This window comes from Glycine soja, chromosome 7 (assembly GCF_004193775.1).
Source record: "Glycine soja cultivar W05 chromosome 7, ASM419377v2, whole genome shotgun sequence".
Classification (NCBI taxonomy): Eukaryota; Viridiplantae; Streptophyta; class Magnoliopsida; order Fabales; family Fabaceae; genus Glycine; species Glycine soja.
Window position 1 is genome coordinate 7216481 of NC_041008.1, and position 22359 is coordinate 7238839.

The 22359-nt window shown below is 33.5% G+C and overlaps 1 protein-coding gene across 4 annotated transcripts in view; it reads left to right on the forward strand.

Moving 5' to 3' along the window:
* Positions 1 to 246: 246 nt before the first annotated feature.
* The window catches only part of LOC114418493, a 28872-nt gene continuing 6759 nt past the window's right edge, over positions 247 to 22359 (forward strand). For 2 of the 4 annotated variants that reach the window (XM_028383861.1, XM_028383859.1), the window contains exons 1-7: positions 248 to 536; positions 7622 to 10573; positions 10777 to 11022; positions 13403 to 14083; positions 14208 to 15032; positions 17350 to 18045; positions 18148 to 18999. In XM_028383861.1, the coding sequence (XP_028239662.1) occupies positions 7646 to 10573; positions 10777 to 11022; positions 13403 to 14083; positions 14208 to 15032; positions 17350 to 18045; positions 18148 to 18999 (6228 nt within the window). In that variant the 5' untranslated portion in view covers positions 248 to 536; positions 7622 to 7645. Of the gene's footprint in view, positions 537 to 3525; positions 3714 to 7621; positions 10574 to 10776; positions 11023 to 13402; positions 14084 to 14207; positions 15033 to 17349; positions 18046 to 18147; positions 19000 to 22359 lie in introns of all 4 variants that reach the window. The other 2 variants (XM_028383860.1, XM_028383863.1) reach the window with 2 other exon arrangements.

Genomic DNA, 22359 nt, shown 5'->3' on the forward strand with positions numbered 1-22359 from the left:
TTTTTTAGATTTTATTTTAAATAAAAATCAAAACAAAATGAACAACATATATTTTAAAAGTTTGATTAAAGTGATTTTTGATAAAAAAAAAAAACAAATGTAGCCATAAATATCCCTATGAAAGACTAGGGAAAGATGGTATCACTCTAAATAGATTATGAGGAACAGTATTTGTTTGTCTCTTTAAGAAAATTAAGTCATAAGACTAAGGTTTCATTTATATATATAAGTACAACAAGAGATCTAGTAACGTGGTTTTTTTCTCTCCTTATAGGGAGTATTTGGTATTTTTCAAAGCAAGGATTGGTTTTACTCTCATCAGTCATCACCTAATTCGTGTTACAAATCTTAGTGTGTCAACAGTGGTTTTGGCAACTTCATTTCCAAAGTGATATCAATGCTTTGAACTGATTGGAGCGAAGGAAGGATTCTGTAGGCTTTTCTTTCGTCTCACCGTTTTCATCAAAGCTTCTTTCTTTCTCTCTTTTGCGTTCTTCGGAGTTTCTGGTTGTTTTTGGTGCCTTCATACTGGTCAGGTAAGCACTAACGGCAATTTGATCATTCCTATTTGAACTTGAGGTTTTTCGCGATGCTGCCATGCTGCAGTTCATCTTGTATTGCTCCTCTAAAAGAAAAAAATATTAAACGTCGACACAACGCATGTTTAATTTATATATCTATAACTAATCTGAAATGTCTGCTACTTAGAATTAACTAGAACTTTGCTGTTACTAGAATTTCGGGATCCAATTTTTGAATTCATCAATTTTGAAATTTGACAAAAAGAGTATACCCTTAATTAACATTAATTTTACAAAACTAGTTAACAAGGCAAGCTCTCTTTTCTCTTGCTTGGATTTCAATTTTCCTTGGTTGAATATATGATTATGCTTATCTGGTTGGTTGCATGGATATGATTTTTATGTATAAACCCCAACTCTGCTTTGCTCATTGGAATTGAAGCTTGACCTGGTCTGCTTTGGTTTGATGGGTTTGCTGTTCATTGATTCATAAGTCAAGATAGTTTTAATTATTTTTTTGACACTGTATGGAGGTGTATTAAATCCTACCTATAAAGATAGTTTTGTGTGAACCTCCTTGCGCAGTGGACTATAAAGTGGATAAGAATGAGTGGTTCTTCTTTAAATTTCGGTCTATCAGTGTCACTTTTATTATTGTGTCCCTATCACTGATGTTATGAATTATGTCCACTTTTGTCATGGCTATTACCACCTGTCTTGATGGTTACTGTCATTACGATCTTCAATTATAAATTTTATTGTACTAAATTAATTAGATTTTAACTTTAATTAATTATCTTTTATAAGCTAAGAAATCCATTAATTGAAAGAAAATTAGCTTAAGCACGAGGTATGTAAAAGCAAGCAACATTACATGCAAGGCTCTGTATACAGATCGACAAGATACCCTACGACAATTCTGCTTGATGTCACTCACCCCTAGTTCATTTAAACATTGTTGTCCTATAACTACACTCTGCCATGTACAAAATCTTAATCATTAAGTTTTAAAATATTTGAATTATCATGTCATTTTTCTCTAAGATTGTCATTTTATCAAAATCTGCGAGTGGGGTATTCAATTATTTTTCATTGTACACAAAATATCAATTAAATGGGGTCCTGTTCGATCGTTACATGTTTGTTGGATATTAAAAAAATAGCTATTCTGATGTAAAATAATTTGAGAAATATTCTCAAGTAAATTATCATGCTAGGGATGATTGTGACAATAATCATTAATAATTATAATAATTATGATAGTGATAATAATAAAATAATTAAAAATAACATCTTTAAAAGTTTCTCGTAATATTTAATAATTTTTTCTCTTAATTTTATACTAGTTTACAATTAATTTTAAACAATTTAAATTTTTTATAGATTTAATTTTTATTTAGTGAATATTTCAAAGATTTAATGATTACATCATATTTTAATTTTTAAATATTTTAATATGAATAATATATTATTTTTAATCTTGGATGATTGTTATTAGTTTTCATATTCTCAAGTAAGCAACTGAAGCAAATAAATCAATTATTAATTAACATTAACTATTATTTTAACTATACAAATTTAGTAAATTTTAATTTGACATTTTCTATCAATCATGTAAATTTGTAATTATATGAAATGAATATCATTTAATTTAATCCATTAAAAAGACATTATTTTACAGTGTTTTTCTCTTTTAACTATTAGAATGACACAAAAAACTGAGGGAAAATATTTAACAAAATCAATTAGGAGGAATTTTACTATATTATTAATACAAAATTTGTTCTTTCTTTTAGTTCTTGGTAGTTTCTCTATATATATAGAGAGAGAGAGAGAGACCAATCAAATATAGAGTCAGCAATACAACAATCTTCACCTTGACTCTACATTTTTAACAGCACTAATCTCAGTCAAATCCTACCAAGCTTAAGCACTTGTCAAATTTATCCCCTGGCAGGGATTTAGTCAAAATATCAGCTGGATTATCTTTAGATGCAATCTTCACTATTTTGATTGCTCCTGATTCCACCACTTCACGAATGAAGTGATGCTTTATATCAATGTGTTTGGTCCTTGTATGGTACATCTGATGATTGGCCAAATGAATAATACCTTGACTATCATAATGTATCTGGATAGTCTCTTGTTCAATCCCCAATTCATGTAGCATCACTTTCAGCCATAGACCTTCCTTCACTCCTTCAGCCAAGGCATTATACTCAGCTCAAGTGGTGGATAGAGCTACAATTGATTGGAGGTTTGATTTCCAGCTAACTGCAGTTCCAAACAAGGTAAACACATATCCTGCCAATGATTTCCTTGTGTCCAAGCACCCTGTAAAATCTGCATCCATAAACCCTTCAATCACTGTTCCACCTTGAGAGTTTCTCTGATACAGTAAGCCTGAGTCCAAAATTCCATTTATATATCTCAACATCCACTTTAAAGCCTTCTAGTGTGCTTGACCAGGTTCCACCATGAACTTGTTGACAACACTCACAGCATGAGCCAAGTCTGGTCTTGTACAGACCATTCCATACATGATGCTTCCAACCCCACTAGTATAGGGAACTGCATCCATCATCTTCTTATCATCATCTGATATTGGGCCTTGGCTTTTTAAGAGCTTTATGTGCTGCCCCAAAGGTATGCTCACAGGTTTGGACTGATGCATCCTAAACCTCTCCACTACCTTCTGCATATAGGCTTGTTGGGATAATAGCAAAGTTCCTTTCAGCTGATCTCTTTTAATATCAACACTAGGGATTTGTCTAGCTTCCCCAAGATCCTTCGTCTCGAATTCTGAGTTCAGCCTTGACTTTAGGTCATTGATCATACATTTGTTGCAGCTAGCCACCAAAATGTCATCTACATACAGTAGGAGATATAGATAATCCTCCTGGTGCAAAACATAAACACAACTATCATAGCTGCATCTCTTGAACTCCATCTTTATCAATAAATCATCAAATTTCTTATACCATTTCCTTGGGCTTTGTTTCAGGCTATATAAGCATTTTTGCAGGAGGCATACCCTATCATCCAGAGCAAAACCTTCTGGTTGCCTCATGTAAATGGTTTCCTCCAAGTCTCCATGTAAGAAGGCTGTCTTGACATCCAATTGTTCCAGGTGTAGCTTGAACTGGTTGGCAATTGACATCAAAATTCTGACAGAGCAATGCTTTACCACAGGTGCAAATATCTCATTGTAATCCACACCCTCAACTTAAGTAAATCCTTTAGCCACCAACCTTGCCTTGTATCTTGTCTTTTGAACCCCGGGAATTTCACTTTTCCTTTTGAAGATCCACTTGCAGCTAACTACCTTTTGTCCCTTAGGTAGTTCCACAAGCCTCCAAGTATTGTTCTTCTTGAGTGCCTCAAGTTCTTCTTCAATTGCATAAAGCCAAAGTTGTCTCTCCTCACTTTCATGTGCCTCCTTGAAATTCCTTGGTTCTGTTGATCCTTCAATTTCCTCAGCTGTTGTTAAAGCATAGCAAATGAGATCAGCTTGAGCAAACTTTCTGTTTGGTTTAGGAATTCTCCTTTCCCTATCACGAACCAGTTGGTAGTCATTAATGGCATGATCTGATCTCCTCAAATTTGAAACTGAGTGTCCAATTTTTCTGCTATATTATCTAGGTCAGTAATTGGATTTATCTGAGTGTTTTCTTGCACCTTATCAGTAAAAGGCTCCACCTCAATGTGAGTTTTCTCCTTTCCACATTCTGAGTTTTCAGAATACATTCTCATTCTTGTCTCATCAAATGTCACATCTTTGCTGATGATGAGCTTAGAAGGTTTTAGATCCAACCTCCACAGCCTGTATCCCTTGACTCCTTTAGCATACCCAAGAAATAGACATCTTATAGCTCGAGCATCCAACTTGTCCTTCTTGACATGTGCATATGCCAAGGCTCCAAATACCCTTAGGTTAGAGTAATTTGCTGGACTTCCACTTCAAACCTCCATTGGTGTTTTGTATTCAAGGGCAGATGAGGGACTCATGTTGATCAAATATACAGTTGTGTTTGCAGCTTCTCCCCAGAAAACCTTGGGCAAACTTGCTCCAAGAAGCATGCATCTAACTCTTTCCAGGATGGTTCTATTCATCCTTTCTGCAAGGCCATTTTGTTGAGGGGTACCAGCAACTGTTTTGTGCCTCTTGATTCCATGATGTGTGCAGAAAATATTGAATTGGTCTGAGACAAATTCAAGCCCATTGTCTGTCCTTAGGACCTTCAACTTGGTTCCTTGCTGGTTTTCAATTTGAGTATGCCATTCCTTGAACTTCTGAAATGTTTCAGCTTTGTTCCTTAGGATGTAGACCCATACTCTTCTTGAATAGTCATCGATAATGCTCAAGAAATAGGATCCACCCCCATGTGTTTGGATCCTAGATGGTCCCCATAGATCTGCATGAGCATACTCAAAAGGTCTTGTTGAGGTGTGCATACCTGTCCCAAATTTCACCCTGTGAGATTTCCCCAAGACACACTGGTCACAAAACTCCAATTTATGGAGTTTATCACCCATCAATAGGTGCTATTTTTCAAGTTCTATCAAGACTTTCTCACTGATGTGGCCTAGCCGCAAGTTCCACAATTTAGACTTATCTTCCATTGTTTGACTTGCAACAAATGCTTGTCCAATTACTGTGGATCCTTCTAGGATGTATAGGCCATTGCTTCGCCTTCCCTTAGCAATGATTGAGGCTCCAGTAGACACCTTCATCATCCCATTATCAACCTTTGTAGTGCATCCCATAAGATCAAACATGCTTATAGAGATAAGGTTTCTCTTGAGTTTTGGAACATACCTCACATCTTGTAGCAGCATTTCCCTATTGTCAAACATTCTCAGTCTGACAGTCCCAATGCCATGCACCTTGCAAGCCTTGTTGTTCCCAAGGAGTACTGTTCCATACTCCTTTTGTTCAAGATCCTCGAAGTAATCCTTTACAGGAGACATATGGTATGTGCATCTTGAGTCCATGACCCAACTCTTCTATGAATCATCAGATGAAGCCACCAAGACCCCAGCAGATTCATATCCTTTAGAAGCCTCTGCAACATCTGCAGTTTCAGTAACCCGAGAGGCCTTGGTACCTTTCTCAAGGCAATGCTTCTTGATGTGGCCAACCTTTTGACATTTAAAACATCAGACCTGCTTCTTGGTTTCAGGCCTTGACTTCTTCCATTTACCTTCTCCCTACTTGCCTTTTCCTTTCATTGCTGCTAGACCAGATGACACCTCCTCTATAATCTTTGAATCTTGGAGTTTTTGGAATTCTTTGGTTCAAATTGAGGTGATCACCTCCTCCAAGGTAATTAGCTGATCCTTCCCATATAGAAGAGCATCTCTAAAGTGCTCGAAGGTCTTAGGTAAAACATTTAGAAGAATGACAACTTTACCTTCATCTTCTAGTTTCACCCCGATATTCTCAAGATCATCAATGTTCTTGTTGAATTCTGCGATTTGTTCCTCAATCGTCCTTGATTTCGTCATCTTGAATGAATAGAGTTGTTGTTTGAGACACAACCTATGGGCCAAAGACCTGGTCATGTATAGTGATTCTAGCTTTGCCCATATCCCAGCCGCAGTTTTCTCCTTTGCAACCTCCCTTAGTGCCTTATCACCAAGGCACAATATGATTGCACTTTTGGCCTTGTCAATCATACTCTTCTTCTCTGCATGCGTCAAGGTTGGCGGCATGTTTGACTCCCCTTTCAACGCTTCATCACATCCTTGTTGAATCAAGATTGCTTCCATCTTGATCTTTCATAGCCCGAAGTCATTGGAGCCAAAGAACTTCTCAATGTCAAACTTCGTTGCCATTTCTTGAATGATCTTGTTAACCTTTGCGTTGTTCCCCACAGACGACGCCACTTGTTGGTTCAAGAACTGTGATACTGCACAACAAGATCAAAACTAGAAAAAGGATATAATCACACACACACACAAGGCACAAAGAAAAGAATGTTGTTGTTATTCTTCTCTGAATCAATATTGGCTCTATATACATACACTATGCATGGAAAACATCCAGGAGTTATTTATATAGCAGTAACCCCAACAATTATAACAGTCATGACAGTTAAAGAGGTTACAAGCAATAGGTAGAGACACCAATCAAATATAGAGTCAACAGTACAACACTTTCCTTTTTAGAATTTAGATTAATTAAAAATACATTTATCCCTCTTGGAATTTACAGTAATATTGTTGCTGTTACAAGATTTAGTATTCTTATATTTTTATAAAGCATGTATCATTATTGTCTACAAAATAGTCTTGTTGCTGATACAAAATTTGCTGCGACAACAATCTCATTATGCCTAACTTCATATGAATTACTCATTCCTTGAGTTTGTGCATATGAAGGCTTATTCCTTCTAACTCTAATTAAGTTTTTTCTTTATTTGTTTTCTTCAAATTAAACATGAGAATCAAAGCTTCAATATGTAGCAGAACAACAAAGTAATTGTAGGTTTGCTGTGTTTTGAAAAGGCTTTGTAAGTAAATCAAGGTTATATAATATAACTTGGTTTGGGTGTCATTGATAACAGAACTTTTATATCTTAAAACATTTGTTTGGGTGAACATTCCAAATCATAAAACTCAACTTTAAAATATTCGAAAGTTTTAGAAAGTATGCCACAGCAGCAATAGGAGCAACCATTCAATTTGGATTCCATTTGCTGAATCTGTTTAAACCAGGAAGCTAACATTGTGTAAAAATCAACCCTCCAAAAGTTCCCTTGAATTAAATGGTATAATTTCCAACAAAAATATTTGGATTTGGGGACTTTCTTAAATTGTCATTTTCGTGATCTTAAATTATATTGTAATTAGGTGTCAAAATAGGTCAGTTTCCAATCACTGTTAAAGTCCATCTCCTTGATTCTACTCCAAACTCTCCCAATTTCACTTTCCCCTCACTCAATTCCAAACTCTCAGTGTCAGTACGCTGTTGGAGTCTGACCTGAGCAATGCTCTTCCGCAAACAAAACCTCCAAGTCTCACCTATTATTTTAAATTCATTACTTCACATATATTTTCTTTAAATTAATATTATTTTGCTATTTGTGTACATGCAGAAGAAGATGTAATTGAGATGTAGCATGGGTTCTCTAATTGTTGTGTGTCATCTGTTCCTGACGTCACCTCGTTTAAAGGCATGGCTAAAGGATCAATGGATTCATCTCAAGTCATACGAGGCAAGAGTTCGTGAACTAGAATGTGTTGTTCAGAAGCTCAAGAAAAAGAGAGATGTAATTCAACATACAATTGACGAGGAAGAACATCGACGTGGGAGAGAAATTCATGTTGAAGTTGAAGAGTGGAAAGACAGGGTGGATAAGCTTTTTTTCAAATACGAGGATTTCAAGAATGACAGATACCGTGAACTTGCAGAGTTTAACTTGTTACAGAGTGGTTACCTTCCCAAGCCAGGGATAAGGTATGGTCGGAGCAGAGAAGCATATGCCATTATAAGGGAGGCCAATGGGTTGTTGCAAACGGCAAAGTTTGACACCTTGTCTTATTGGCCTGGTCCACCTTCAATGGCAGCCTTTTTTTCTAACGTTGGCTATGAAAGCTATCCATCGAGAGAAGAAACAATGAGAAAGATTATCGAAGAATTGGAAGACCCAAGTGTTAGAATGATTGGTCTTCATGGATTGAGTGGCGTGGGAAAGACCACCTTAGTCAAAGAAGTTGTTAAGAAAGCCTTAAAAGATAAGATGTTTGACGTAGTGACCATGGCAAGCCTAACAAAAAATCCTGACATAAGAAAAATCCAAGGACAAATTGCCGACACGTTGGGGGTTACATTGGACGAGGAAAGTGACATTGCCAGAGCTGCTAGAATACAAAAGATATTAAAGAATGATAAGAAGAACACCCTTGTAATCCTAGATGATCTTTGGGACAAAATGGACTTGAATATGCTGGGGATTCCATATGAAATAGATAATGGCAGTAGCCAAAGGAATGTTACAGAAGGAAAATCCTTTGGCACTGATGGCTTTAAGAATTCCAAAGAAGGAAAAGCCCTTAATGATCTTAGTGCGACAAGGGTGAAAAAAGAAGAAACTTTTAGTCAGTACAAGGGATGCAAAATTTTGATGATTTCTGAAAGCAAACAAGCATTATTAAGACAAATGGAAGGGAAAGCAAACTGTATTTTGTCTTTGGAAGTCTTAAAGGAGAAGGAGGCACATATGCTGTTCAAGAAAAAGGCTGGAATAGGTGACAAGAATTCTGAATTTGAAAATTTAGCAGCTCAAATTGCCAATAAGTGTAACGGGTTGCCAATGTCAATAGTTACAACTGCAAGGGCCTTAAAAAATCAGAGCCGCTCCGTATGGGAGGATATTCATCGAAAGCTTGAATGGCAGAATTTAACTGGAGCACCTGAATTGTCAACAAAGTTGAGTTATGATCTTTTAGAAGATGAGGAACTCAAGTATACTTTCTTACTTTGTGCTCGCATGGGTCGTGATGCATTATTTATGGACTTGGTGAAATATTGCATTGGTTTGGGTTTTCTTCAAGGGATCTACACAGTAAGGGAAACTAGAGACAGAGTATATGCATTGGTTGCAAAGCTAAAAGAGTCAGGTTTGCTGTCTGACGGTTATTCATGTGATCATTTTACCATGCAAGATACTGTTCGCAATGCGGCTTTGTCAATAGCATACAAGGAAAACCATTTATTTACAATGTCAAAGGGAAAAATAGATGAACGGCCTGATAAACTTGAAAGGTATGCTGCTATTTCCTTACATTATTGTGACTTCATTGAGGGTTTTCTTAAGAAAAGAAACTATGGAAGACTTAGAGTCTTCCACGTTAACAATAATAATCCAAATCTCGAAATACCCAGAAACTTTTTTAAAGGAATGAAAGAACTCAAGGTGTTGATATTGACTGGCATTCATCTGTCCCTCTCGAAGTTGTCGATTTCATCCTTGACAGAACTTAGAATGCTTTGTTTGGAGCAATGTGTGCTAGATGAGGATTTGTCCATCATAGGCAAGCTGAAAAAGTTAAGAATTTTGAGTTTTTCAGGATCTGATATTGAAAATTTGCCAGTTGAATTGCAACAGTTAGAAAAGCTACAAATTTTTGACATAAGTAATTGCTCTAAACTTAAAGAAATTCCATCTGGTGTCATATCAAGCTTGGTAAGTTTGGAGGATCTGTATATGAGAAACACCTTGATTCAATGGGAGGTTGAAGGACAAGCACATGAAAGTAAAAAAGCTAGTCTTTCTGAGTTGAAACATTTGAATCAATTGATAACTCTAGACATACAAATCCCAGATGTTTCATATTTGCCGAAGAACTTGTTCTTTGACCAGTTATATAGTTACAAGATTGTTATTGGAGATTTGGCTGCATATTTAGAGGCTGATTTCAAGATGCCAGAGAAGTATGAAACATCAAGATTCTTGGCAATTCGATTGAAAGGTGAAAATGACAATATTCATTCTCTAAAGGGGATCAAAATGCTGTTTGAAAGAGTTGAAAATTTGTTTCTGGAAGAACTCAATGCTGTCCAAGATATTTTTTATAGATTGAATTTAAAGGGATTTCCATATCTAAAGCATTTGTCGATTGTAAATAATTCTACAATTGAATCTCTCATTCATCCAAAGGACAGAGAACAGTCACAGCACCCTGAAAAAGCTTTTCCTAAATTGGAGTCATTGTGTCTCAATAATCTCAAAAAGATTGTTAATATATGCTCCTGTAAACTTTCAGAACCCTCCTTTGGTAAACTGAAAGTCATCAAGATCAATCTCTGTGGTCAATTGAAGAGTGTCTTCTTAATTTCTGTGGTTAGCCTTTTATCTGTTCTTGAAACAATTGAAGTTTTAGAATGTAACTCTTTGAAGGAGATTGTCCAGGTGGAAACGCAAAGCACTGGTGAAGTCAAGCTTATGTTTCCTGAATTACGCTCTTTGAAGCTACAGTTTTTATCTCAATTTGTTGGATTTTATCCCATTCCATCGAGAAAGCAAAAAGAACTCTTCAACGAAAAGGTGTGAAGTCTAAAATTATCCTCTAAATGTCTTTATCTTTTACAGCTCAAACTTCTTTTTCACATTTTTTGTTTAAACTAAAAGGAAGGAGTTTGTAAGGTGTTATACTCTTAAAAAAAGGACATATTTCTATTGCAAAATTAAGTTGAGAAACTAAAAATATATTTAATTTTTGGATACACTAATCATGTGTCTATTTGCAGATTGATGTTTCAAAATTAGAGAGAATGGAGTTGTCCTCAATCCCGATTGACATAATATGGAGTGTCCACCAATCTTCACGAATTTCCTCTTTCAAAAATTTGACACATTTGGATGTTAATAGTTGTTGGGAATTAAAAGATGTAATATCATTTTCAATGGCCAAGAGTCTAACAAATCTTCAAAGCCTTTTTGTAAGTGAATGTGGGAAAGTGAGAAGCATCTTTCCCGATTGCCCGCAAATGGAGGTAAGTAGGTTGGTCGGATTAGATTTGGCATTTAGATCTCTAATACCCCCCAATATATTATATGTTATTCCCTCTGGACCAAAATTGTTGATGCTTTAGTTTTTTTCTTCCCCAAAACTATTTATGTTTTACATATTTTTAGTCTCATTAATTATATTTGCTTCCACATATACCCCTATATTTTAATATGGTCTAGGTAATTATGATCTATTCCTTTCTCATCATAGATATTATAAGAGGATATTTTAGACTAAATATGCAGTTTGTGTCAATAGTTTTGATCGGAAAGAGTATAGAATATGAAATCTCTCGTAATTATTATATGGGTTCTGTGATATTGAAAACTTATTCTGACAGGAGATTCAAGAGTTCGAAGCATCCTAATTTTCATGTTCAAATTCTATTTAGCATACTAAATGTAAAATCTAGGTACTGTTATCTCCTTAGCAATTGAATCAAGTTGTACAAAGTAGTAAAATGGAAAGTTGATGCATGGTTTCTCAAGAGGCTTGTGCAACTTTTAGCAATTTTCACGTGTATTACTTACTAAAACAACAAATAAAACGAGAATTTAAAGGATGATATTGAATTAAAGACTCAACAAGAAGTGAAAATAGAACAATGGAAATAGAAGCTAAGTTTGTTTTAGAAATTTTCTCAAATAGCTTAAGAGTAGGGAAATGGGCTTAAATTAACAATGATATTATGGTTGGGATTGACTTCACTAAACCATCCCCTCATGCATATAAGAGTTACTCACTAACTTATAGTTTATTTATTGTCATCACCTTATAACACACAAAACCCTAATTCCTTAAAAATAAGAGCCCGAGACGTTCCGTGACTTGACTAAACTGTCGACCCTTGACTAGCTATAGTACTCTATCCCTAAACATAGGGTTGAGAATAGGTCAGGCTAGACCAAACTTTAAAAGGCCTGAACCTAGCCTACGATGAATTTTTGAGGTCTGAGTTTGACCTATAACCTATCAAAGACTTTTATTTTGACTCAGTATGACCTTTTTAAAAGTCTGGCCTAACCTGATAGTCTTTTTAAAAGCCTTTTTCACATTAATATTCATTTCCTCTAGAGTAGGAACGTAATAGAAAAGTTAAAGGAAACATTAAGAGGAATAGGAAAGTCAATAAAAATAACAAGGAATATAAAAGGACACATAACTCACACCTAAATTGTAATTAAAGTCTTATTATAGGAATGAAAGTTATGGAGTAGTAATGTGTAATCAAAGTTTGCTAATTTCAGAAAAAACAATTAATTGTACCAAAAAAATAATATAAGTATATATTGGTACTCAAAAAATAATATAAGTATATATACATATATATAGGTCAATCTATCAGGCTTATAAGACTTTTTAATAAGCCTAAGCCTAACGTTTTAATTGAATAGGTCAGACCAAGCTTTATATAGGTCAGGTTGTTGGCCCATGTAGGTCGGTCTAACCTATTCCCACCCCTACCTAAACACAGTCCATTAGGTGTTCTTGTCTATTTCAAGGTTCAAAAACATTTTCCAATCATATTGAAAGCATAATCAAGCAAAGGGAGATCAAACCAAAGCTAGCATTAAGTACAAAAGAGAACATTTAATATTGAACAAATATAGAATGATAACTCAAAATGTATATAAGAGGCTGAGTTTAGTTACATCAAACTCCAATGAGGGTGAGCCTAGCTACTCATAGCTTAAAGAAGAAAAACTTATGCAAATTAAAAATGAAGAGTCATGGAGAGGAAGCCATTGGAGAGCTCTTCTAGCCATCACACAATGCCCAAGAAAGAGTCTAGCAGTGAATGATTTGAATCCCCAATCATTAGCCAAAGTTCCTTTGTTTCAGCTCAATGACGCAAGAGGTCAACACTCTCACACTTAGCCTCAGCCTTCGACATGCTTAGCTTGATGAGATGAGACTTCAGCGGAGCATTTTGATGTTGTCATGCTTATCCCGGAAACTTCCCACACGTAGCCTAATAGTGACAACAACAAAAGAGCTTTTTGAGGCCTCCAGGCTAAGATTGGTGTAAACCCACGCTTAGCCTGGAGATATAGTAATAAAATACACGAAATTTTGCCCTGAAAACTCTTGCTATCCAAAGGTCTTCTTTTGACTTGTTCCTCCAATATAACTTATTCTCACGTCTTCAATTCTTCTTCTTTTCCCATAATTAAACATCAAAAGCCAATAAGATTCCTAATAGATGAAAATATTAAACCTACTTCTAATTAATAGTTAGATTAATATAAAGGTGATTAAAACCAAGTTCTAAATCATAAAAGTACTTTTTGCTCTCTATTGATTTGCTTTGCTATATGTTTGACATCTAATTATTAACTTATGGCTACTGTGAACCAAAACAGGGTAGCTTCTTTCCAAAATTGAAGACTATCAAACTTAGTAGCATGAAGAGTTTGAATAAGATTTGGAATTCGGAACCCCCATCAGATTCCTTTATCAAACTGGACACGCTAATCATTGAGGAGTGTGATAAATTAGTCACTGTTTTTCCCTTTTACATTGAGGGAATATTTCACAATCTATGCAATTTGAGAGTTACAAATTGCAGGTCCATGCAAGCAATATTTGATATACATGTAAAAGTTGGGGATGTAGCTAATTTGCAAGATGTTCATTTGGAAAGACTCCCAAAATTGGAGCATGTATGGAAGTTGAATGAAGACCGAGTAGGAATTCTTAAATGGAACAATCTGCAAAAGATATGTGTTGTAAACTGTTACAGCTTGAAAAATATTTTTCCATTCTCTGTAGCCAATTGTCTTGATAATCTTGAATACCTTGAGGTGGGTCAATGCTTTGAATTGAGGGAAATTGTGGCCATAAGTGAAGCTGCCAACACTGATAAAGTATCATTTCACTTCCCTAAACTAAGCACCATCAAATTTTCAAGACTACCAAAACTTGAAGAACCAGGAGCTTATGATTTATCATGTCCAATGTTGAATGACCTATCTATTGAATTTTGCGACAAGCTGAAACCATTCCACAAAAATGCACAAAGAAAGCCTCTCTTTCCTGAAGAGGTACGTATCGCTAAGCTTTTCAACTCTTAACAATTCTTCTAATTCATGCAAAAAATAAATATAAAAAAATAGAAAAATATTATCATTTTCATGGAATTGAAGGCGCATCTTTTTCTTTCTATAGGTAATCAATAAGTTGAAGTCCATGCAAATTGAGTCTCAGCATGCAAACTCACCAAGCAGTTATATGGAGAAATCGAACCATCGAAGGCATAACTTAGAAGAGCTTTGCTTATCTAGATTAACGGATACTGAGACTTTATATTCTTTCCTTCATAGAAATCCTAATCTGAAAAGCCTATCATTGAGTAATTGTTTCTTTGAAGAGATATCGCCTCCTACTGAGATTGAAAACTTGGGAGTTGTTCCAAAGCTGAAAAGCTTGAAGTTGATAAACTTGCCTCAGCTCAAAGAGATAGGCTTCGAACCAGACATAATTCTTAAAAGGGTAGAGTTCTTGATTTTAAAGAATTGTCCTAGAATGACCACTTTAGTGCCTTCCTCTGCATCTCTCAGTAGTTTGACGAACCTGGAAGTGGTTAATTGTGCTAAATTAGAATATCTAATGTCACCATCTACTGCAAAAAGCTTGGGTCAACTCAACACCATGAAGGTAATGAAATGTGAATCTCTGGTGGAAATAGTAGGAAAAGAAGAAGATGGAGAAAATGCTGGCAAAGTTGTTTTCAAAAAATTGAAGACCCTGGAACTTGTTTCACTGAAGAAACTCAGGAGTTTTTGTGGCTCTGATAGTTGTGACTTTGAGTTCCCGTCTTTGGAAAAAACAGTAGTGAGTGCATGTTATAATATGGAAAAATTTTCTGAGAAAGTCACGAGCAGCAGCACGCCCATTTTACAAAGTATATATGTCGTACATGAAAAAGAGAAGAAAAGATGCTGCTGGAAAGGTGATTTAAACGCTACAATAAAAACAATATTCGAGGAAAAGGTATGTAATATGCATGATTTTTTTTTACTGAAATTTTATTTGAGAAAATAGTTACATACTAATAGTATTGACTTTTTAAAATAATTATCTTAAAAAATAATTTCAACTTTATGATTGAATCACGGTATAAAATAAATAGGCATTAAACTGTTTTTATTTTCCATTTTTTTTGTTTTCCCTCTCTCTTGAAAGTTAATTTTTTGGTAATAAGTTGTATTATTTTCTTTGTTAATAATTTAAATTTAATTTAAAATAATTATTTTAATTTTTTCTTAAATAAAAAATGATTTCAATATTTGCTGAATAATGAAAAGAAGAGCGATGAAATTAAATTAAAATAATAATACATGCCATTTTTTTAATAATGGGTTTGTTTTTAAGGTTTTTTTATGAGTGGACTTGGTTTAATGTAAAACTGTGAGTGTTGGACAAAATTATAATTAAAGTGTTTCGCCCTATCTTAACTTGCATCATAGTGTTTATCTTAACTATTTTTTACTTTCAGTTTTTTCTTAAAAATTAATGTTTTCTCTCTTTTTAGTTAACTAATATCTTAACTTGCGCATTACATCGAATAAATATTTACTTTATACAACAAAATTTATAATTTATAAGAAATAAATATTTCTAAACATAGAAATTTTATTATAATTAAATATATATCCAATAAATATGTTTTAACATATAAATTGTATTTTAGATTTATGATAAATAATTTATTTTATGACATATAGATTTTTTTAATTATTGATGATTTCTTTTAAAAAAATATATTTAAATTCAAGTTAGAACGTGCTTGTTGCCTTAATTTGTAGAATACAATCCAAAAATTAGTTTATATGTAAAATCACACAATAAATTAAAAGTTAGTGTATAATAAAAGTTTTGTGGTCATGAACTGTAGTGTAAGAAAATTGCATAGTTGAGATAACTTTTAAGTAATTATTATAAATTAATGTCAAAATATCTATTATACATGATATATGATTAACGAAAACGTTAAATTATTTTGTATTTTGGACGGATAGTCTTTTTTTTCTCATATCATAAAGTTTTGATGACTTTTGTTGAAAAATAGATTATAGAACTTTCTAAAAAAAATTACAAAAAAAAACATTAGTCATTCCGAAGGCTTCCCATCCTTCACATTTATTTATAAATCATCTCTATATATAAAAAATATTATTGTATTGAATTGAATGAGTGTTTTTAAGAGCTATTTTTTTAACAAAATTAAAGCCTTTTTAGGAATTTTTCTTTCACGAAAACATTTTCAGAAATTTATTTAACCTTTTATCTCTTTCAATCTATCCTTTCCATATTGTATTTTTAAATTGAATTTCAATAATTTTAAAATAAATTTTCGATAGTTAAAAAAATATTGAGTACCTCAATACAAAATGTTTGTCATAAATGTAAAATATAACTTATATATTAAAAATATTTATTTATTACAAGATCCAATTATTTAATAATTAAAATATTTCAAAGTATTTATTTATTATACATTTTAGTTATATAAAATAAATAGTTACTTTGTACGTTGCACAAATTAAAATACTAATAAATAGTATTTTAGCATGTGAATTGCACAAGATAATTACTGGTTTGTATACAATTATAATTTATAATAAATTAGTATTTTTAAATTAGCTATTAAATTTATAACAAATAATTTTAAAATGATATAAGATTATATTTTAAAATGGTTAAGCGGCTAAGAAAATCAAATATTCAAAATAAAAATAAGTGTAGTTTAAGATAATTGATAGACATAAATCTATTTTTCTTTTGAAAATTATATATGTTAACTGCAATTAAAATCCAATAGAAGTAGCAGCAGTAAACTGCTACATCAGCCGTCAACAACGATGTGGTTGACTAACAGAACTTAACTAATGGTCAATTCATGAAAGGAGCAAAATTTGCAAGAAAGTGATAAGTTAGGAATAGAAGGTACAATTAGGTTTTTCTAATTTGCAGACATAGAGTTCCATTTTCACATATATGAAATTTCAATCATATCCTTTTTAGTATATCTTGGTGTGATGCAAATGATAGATTAGGCCAACTCAAATGAAATTTAACTCGTCATTGTGATGGTTAGCATATTATATTTTAATTTAAAATTAATTCACAGGAAGTTGTCCAAAAAAAATATGTAAGTTACATATAAAAAAAAAATAGAAGTTAGCAGCTTAAAAATATCAGTCATATATGTAGAAAATATAATAAAAGAATAGATTGACTTGACTGAGTGGAGTATGAATTATATGATATAGCTGAAGATGAACTTATTCGCAATATATATTTACAGAAATTTTTTGAAGGCATGGACAATATGAGTTTTTCAGAACATCCTGAGCTACAACAAGCCTGGCAAGATGGTCAAGTTAATCTGCAATACAGTTGGTTTTGTAGTTTGAAAATTTTGAAGCTGAATAAATGTAAAATTCAACCATGTGCAATTCCATCTAATATTCTTCCTTATTTAAAGAGCTTAAAAGAACTGGAAGTGGGAGATTGCAAAAATGTAGAGGTAATTTTTGAGATGGATGTCACAGAGGATGCTGGAACAACATTCCAATTGCAGAATTTGTCTTTAGAAAGGCTACCAAAACTTATGCAGGCGTGGAAAGGGAATGGTAGAGGAACTCATAGCTTTCAAAATTTGCAAGAAGTGTTTGTTATAGGCTGTCAAAGGCTGCAAAATGTGTTTCCCGCTGCCGTGGCCAAAAATCTTAAGAAGCTTCACTCACTTTTCATTATATCTTGTCAGAGGTTGGAAGAAATTGTTAAAAAGGAAGAAGACGCAGAAGCAGAAGCAGCAGCAGAGTTTGTGTTCCCTTGTTTAACTACACTGCATCTTTCTAACCTACCGGAACTCATTTGCTTTTACCCTGAACCATTCACTCTGGGATGCCCTGTGTTAGATAAATTACATGTGCTAGATTGCCCAAAGTTGGAGCTATTTGAAAGTGCTAACAGACAACCTGTTTTCTCGGATCTAAAGGTATGTTACATGCAATTTGCACTCTCAATTTATTTATTTCACTTTTTACCTTGTAATTCTAATTCATAGCCCTTTCTTTTTTATTTGTTTTTCTTTTACTAGGTCATTTCCAACCTTGAGGGATTGGCACTCGAATGGAAACACAGTTCGGTGTTAAATTCAAAGTTAGAATCTGGTGACTACCCCAACCTCCTCGAGTATTTAATTGGGATTAGACTGTACTTTGATGTTGATGATGGTGGGAGCCCTATTTTTCCCATTCAAATACTGCAGAAGGCATCCCCCAATTTAAAAGCAATGGCTATAGATTCTTGCCGTTCCCTTGAGGTATTCCGCACTCAAATCCCTAAAATTAATAAAAACATGATGCTTACACAGTTGTTTCTCGACGATGTATGGAAGCTCAGGTCTATTGGGTCAGGGGAAGCGCAGTGGTTAGACGAGATTTGTGAGGAGCTCAACGAATTATATGTTAGTGGTTGTCCTCATTTTACAGCATTGCTGCATTCTCCTTCTTCAGTATCTTTCTCCAATTTGAAAGAATTGTTAATATTCAACTGTCAAAGACTGAAGTATTTATTCACATCCTCGGCAGCAAAAAAGTTAAGTCATCTTGAGGTGATCGACGTCTATGATTGTAAATCAATAAAAGAAATAGTGGCAAAAGAGGAAGATGAAACAGCTTTAGGAGATGTCATATTAAAGCAGCTACACCGCATATCTCTAGAAGACTTATCAAGCTTAGAATGTTTTTATTCGGGCAATCAAACTTTGCAGTTACCCTCGCTGATAAAAGTGCACATAGACAAGTGCCCCAAGATGGAAATTTTCTCTCAAGGATCGATAGGTCCAAATTCTTGTAGGGAAATTGCAACTTGGGTCTACCCAAATAATAGAAGGGTCGTCTTCCACGATGAACTTAACTCTTCTGTCAAAAAGGTGTTTCTACATCAGGTAAACTCTTCTTCCGAGCCCAGTTAATTATGACTTCACAGTCTTAAACTAGACTTATCAAACATCTATTTTGATCCATTGTGACACCGGATTTTATTTTTTAAATTTTTTGGATAACTTTAAAAAAAATTAAATGTGGTTATAGCAAATAAATTGTCAATTATAAAAAACAATAAAATTGATATAATGAAGTTGAGAAGAATAGATATAAAAATGAACATCTTCATAGTTTTCTTAGTAAATTAATTAAATGCTTATAATTTCTTTGATGTATCTTTTCTTTGAATAATTTAATGTTTATGCACTAATAATGTAACTTTTTTAAATTGTTATTCAATCACAAATTATCATTTGAATTATTTTAAAAGTTGATAATTTTTTTACATGATAGGTTATGATTGGATGATTATGTAACATTTTTTATATATAATCTTTTTTTTTCTTATAATATTTATGCAACATGTATATTAGTATAAAAGCTAAGACTTGATTATATTTTTAGTCCCTCAAATGAGGGATCTATGTTTTTTAGTCTTCTAAATAAAAAATTTCCTTTTTTTAAATTTGAAAACTAAAATATGAAAAGTTTTATTTTTATTTTTTGTAAAAAAATATAAAAATTTGCATACTTTAGTTTTCAAATTTAAAAAAAAAATATTCTTTTTAGTTTCTTTGCAAGAGTTTGAGGAACTAAAAAATATATAATTTTTTATTTAGGGTACTAAAAAATAGACTTCCAAATTTAAGAAACTAAAATATAATTATGCCAAAATTTAATCATGTTTTTTAAGGAAAGCTAATCATGTTAATAACTTTTGATATGGTAACAATTTTTAAATAGTGTAGTACAAAAAAAAACACATTTGTGATGCATTCAACTAAAAGAAGTTGCCAAATAACATGATAATGATATGATAATATTTTTTAATCCATTGTGACAGCGGTTCACTTCTTGAGCTGACCTAGCCTGAGTAAACTTAAGTTAACCCAAAGAAAAATATTAGCCATTTACATATTGTATAAGAAATACTAAGCCATAGTGCCATTTACAACATATATATATACTTAGTTCTACTGGACTTATGGCAGTTTTACATTTCACATCTTGATTGTTTTTGGCACTAACTTAGGGAAAACTCAATGCTTTGCCTCTCATTGGAAATACATCAGCCAAAAAAATAAAATCGGAAACAAACATTTTGTACTCATCATGTTGGTTAATTTGAAAATCGAGATAATACTGGATAAATCTGAAGTCGTGTATAACACTTTCAGATTGAATCAAATTTCGGGGTTCAACCAAAATTGTTCAATCGGATAAAATCAGAAGATTATAATTCAAGAGTTTTGTTTTGGTCTTGTATGTTTTGTTTATGCTTTTTGAACCAGAATGATTATTTATGATCAAAGAACATGTGATTTTTGGCGGTTGATGGAAGTTTTATCTTTTTTAAAAACTGCCTTTTCCTGAAAGTCACTTCCATGTAATTTCCAAAATTTGCCTAAACCAAACATCTCGTTATTACATTAAAACAAGCGTGCACTCTTATTTTAACATAATAAAGAGATCAATTACACTAAAATGTCCAACAAACCTCTCCCATTTTAGTGTAATTACCGATCAAATCACCAAAGTCATAACATACCGCAAACTACTGCATAGATGAAATATCATAACAATTGAATTTCATCTTAGCAAATTATACGTTTCAAATATTTGAATATCAGGGTGTCACTAAGGATTGAACCCTTTCTATTCATAATGAATACATGAAGATAATCTGCACAATAGTTTATAACATTACTCTTGCTCGACACTAGTTTACTAGTCTGTGTCCCTATCCTTCATAAACATATCAAAGTCAAGTCCCAGCTTCTTGAAGCGGCTAAACTTCATGCTTATATAGGTAGTCCTTTTCTTTCTTGTACCTGCAAATGTAATTTTTCAAAAGAACCATTGAGAACTTATACTTCAACCTCCTTAACTTACAGAACCGAACACATACCTTTTGGGATACTTTCGATGATGTGTTCCAATCTCTACATGTTAAGCTTTGCACATTGAATTCAGCACCTAATGTCATATTAGATGGGAATTGGGTATCTTAACATAAGAGATTTCAGATGGACTTTAATCCTAATCCCACAGCCGATCTTTTCACGAGATCTCTACTTAACCCTTTGGTTAAATGATCGGCCAAATTATGCTGAGTTCTCACAAACTCCACTGATATCACACCATGCATGATTAACTCTTGAACCATGTTGTGTCTAACACCCAAGTGTCTAGACTTCCCATTATACACTTGACTATATGCCTTAGCCAAAGTAGCCTGACTATCGCACCTGATAGACATGGGAGGTATAGGTTTGGGCCACAATGGAATCACGTAGATCAGATTTCTTAGCCACTCAGCTTCTTTACCAGTTGCTGCTAAAGCTACAAATTCAGATTCCATTGTTGAATTTGTAATGCAGGTCTGTTTCTTGGATGCCCAAGAGATAGCACCTCCTCCAAGGAGGAATACCCAACCACTTGTGGATGAATAATCTTCCATATTGGTTATCCAACTTGCATCAGAGTAACCTTCAATAACCGAAGGAAATCCAGTATATGTTAAACCATAGTCAATGGTTCCCTTTAAGTACTTGAATACTCTATTCATAGCTTGCCAATGATGAGAACTGGGATTACTTGTAAACCTACTAAGTTTAGCAACAGCATAAGCTATATCAGGCCTAGTACTAATCATTGCATACATGAGTGATCCTATCGCCCTTGAGTATTCAAGTTGAGACACTGCCACACCTTTATTAGGTAATAGCTTCAGGTTAGGATCAATGAGAGTACTTACCAGAGAACAATCTTTAAAATTAAATTTCTCCAATATCTTCTCAATATAATGTGATTGAGAGATGGAAATGTCATTGTTTCCACGCTTGATCTTTATTCCTAAGATCACATCCGCCTCCCCCATATCTTTCATATCAAACTTAGAAGACAAAAATGCCTTAGTTTCATCAACTTGATCTTGGTCGGTAAAAAAGATGAACATGTCGTCTACATACAGACAAATGATAACTCCTTTGCCATGAGTATCAAACTTGCTGTATAGACATTTATCTGCTTGGTTTAGAACAAAACCACTAGACAACACAACCTCATCAAATTTTTGATGCCATTGTTTAGGCGTTTGTTTCAAGCCATAAAGAGATTTCATCAGTTTACACACCTTATTTTCATTTCCTGGCATAACAAACCTTTCAGGTTGTTTCATGTATATCTCTTCATCCAATTCACCATTTAAGAATGCAGTTTTCACATCCATTTGGTGAATCACCAGATTGTGGATAGCAGTA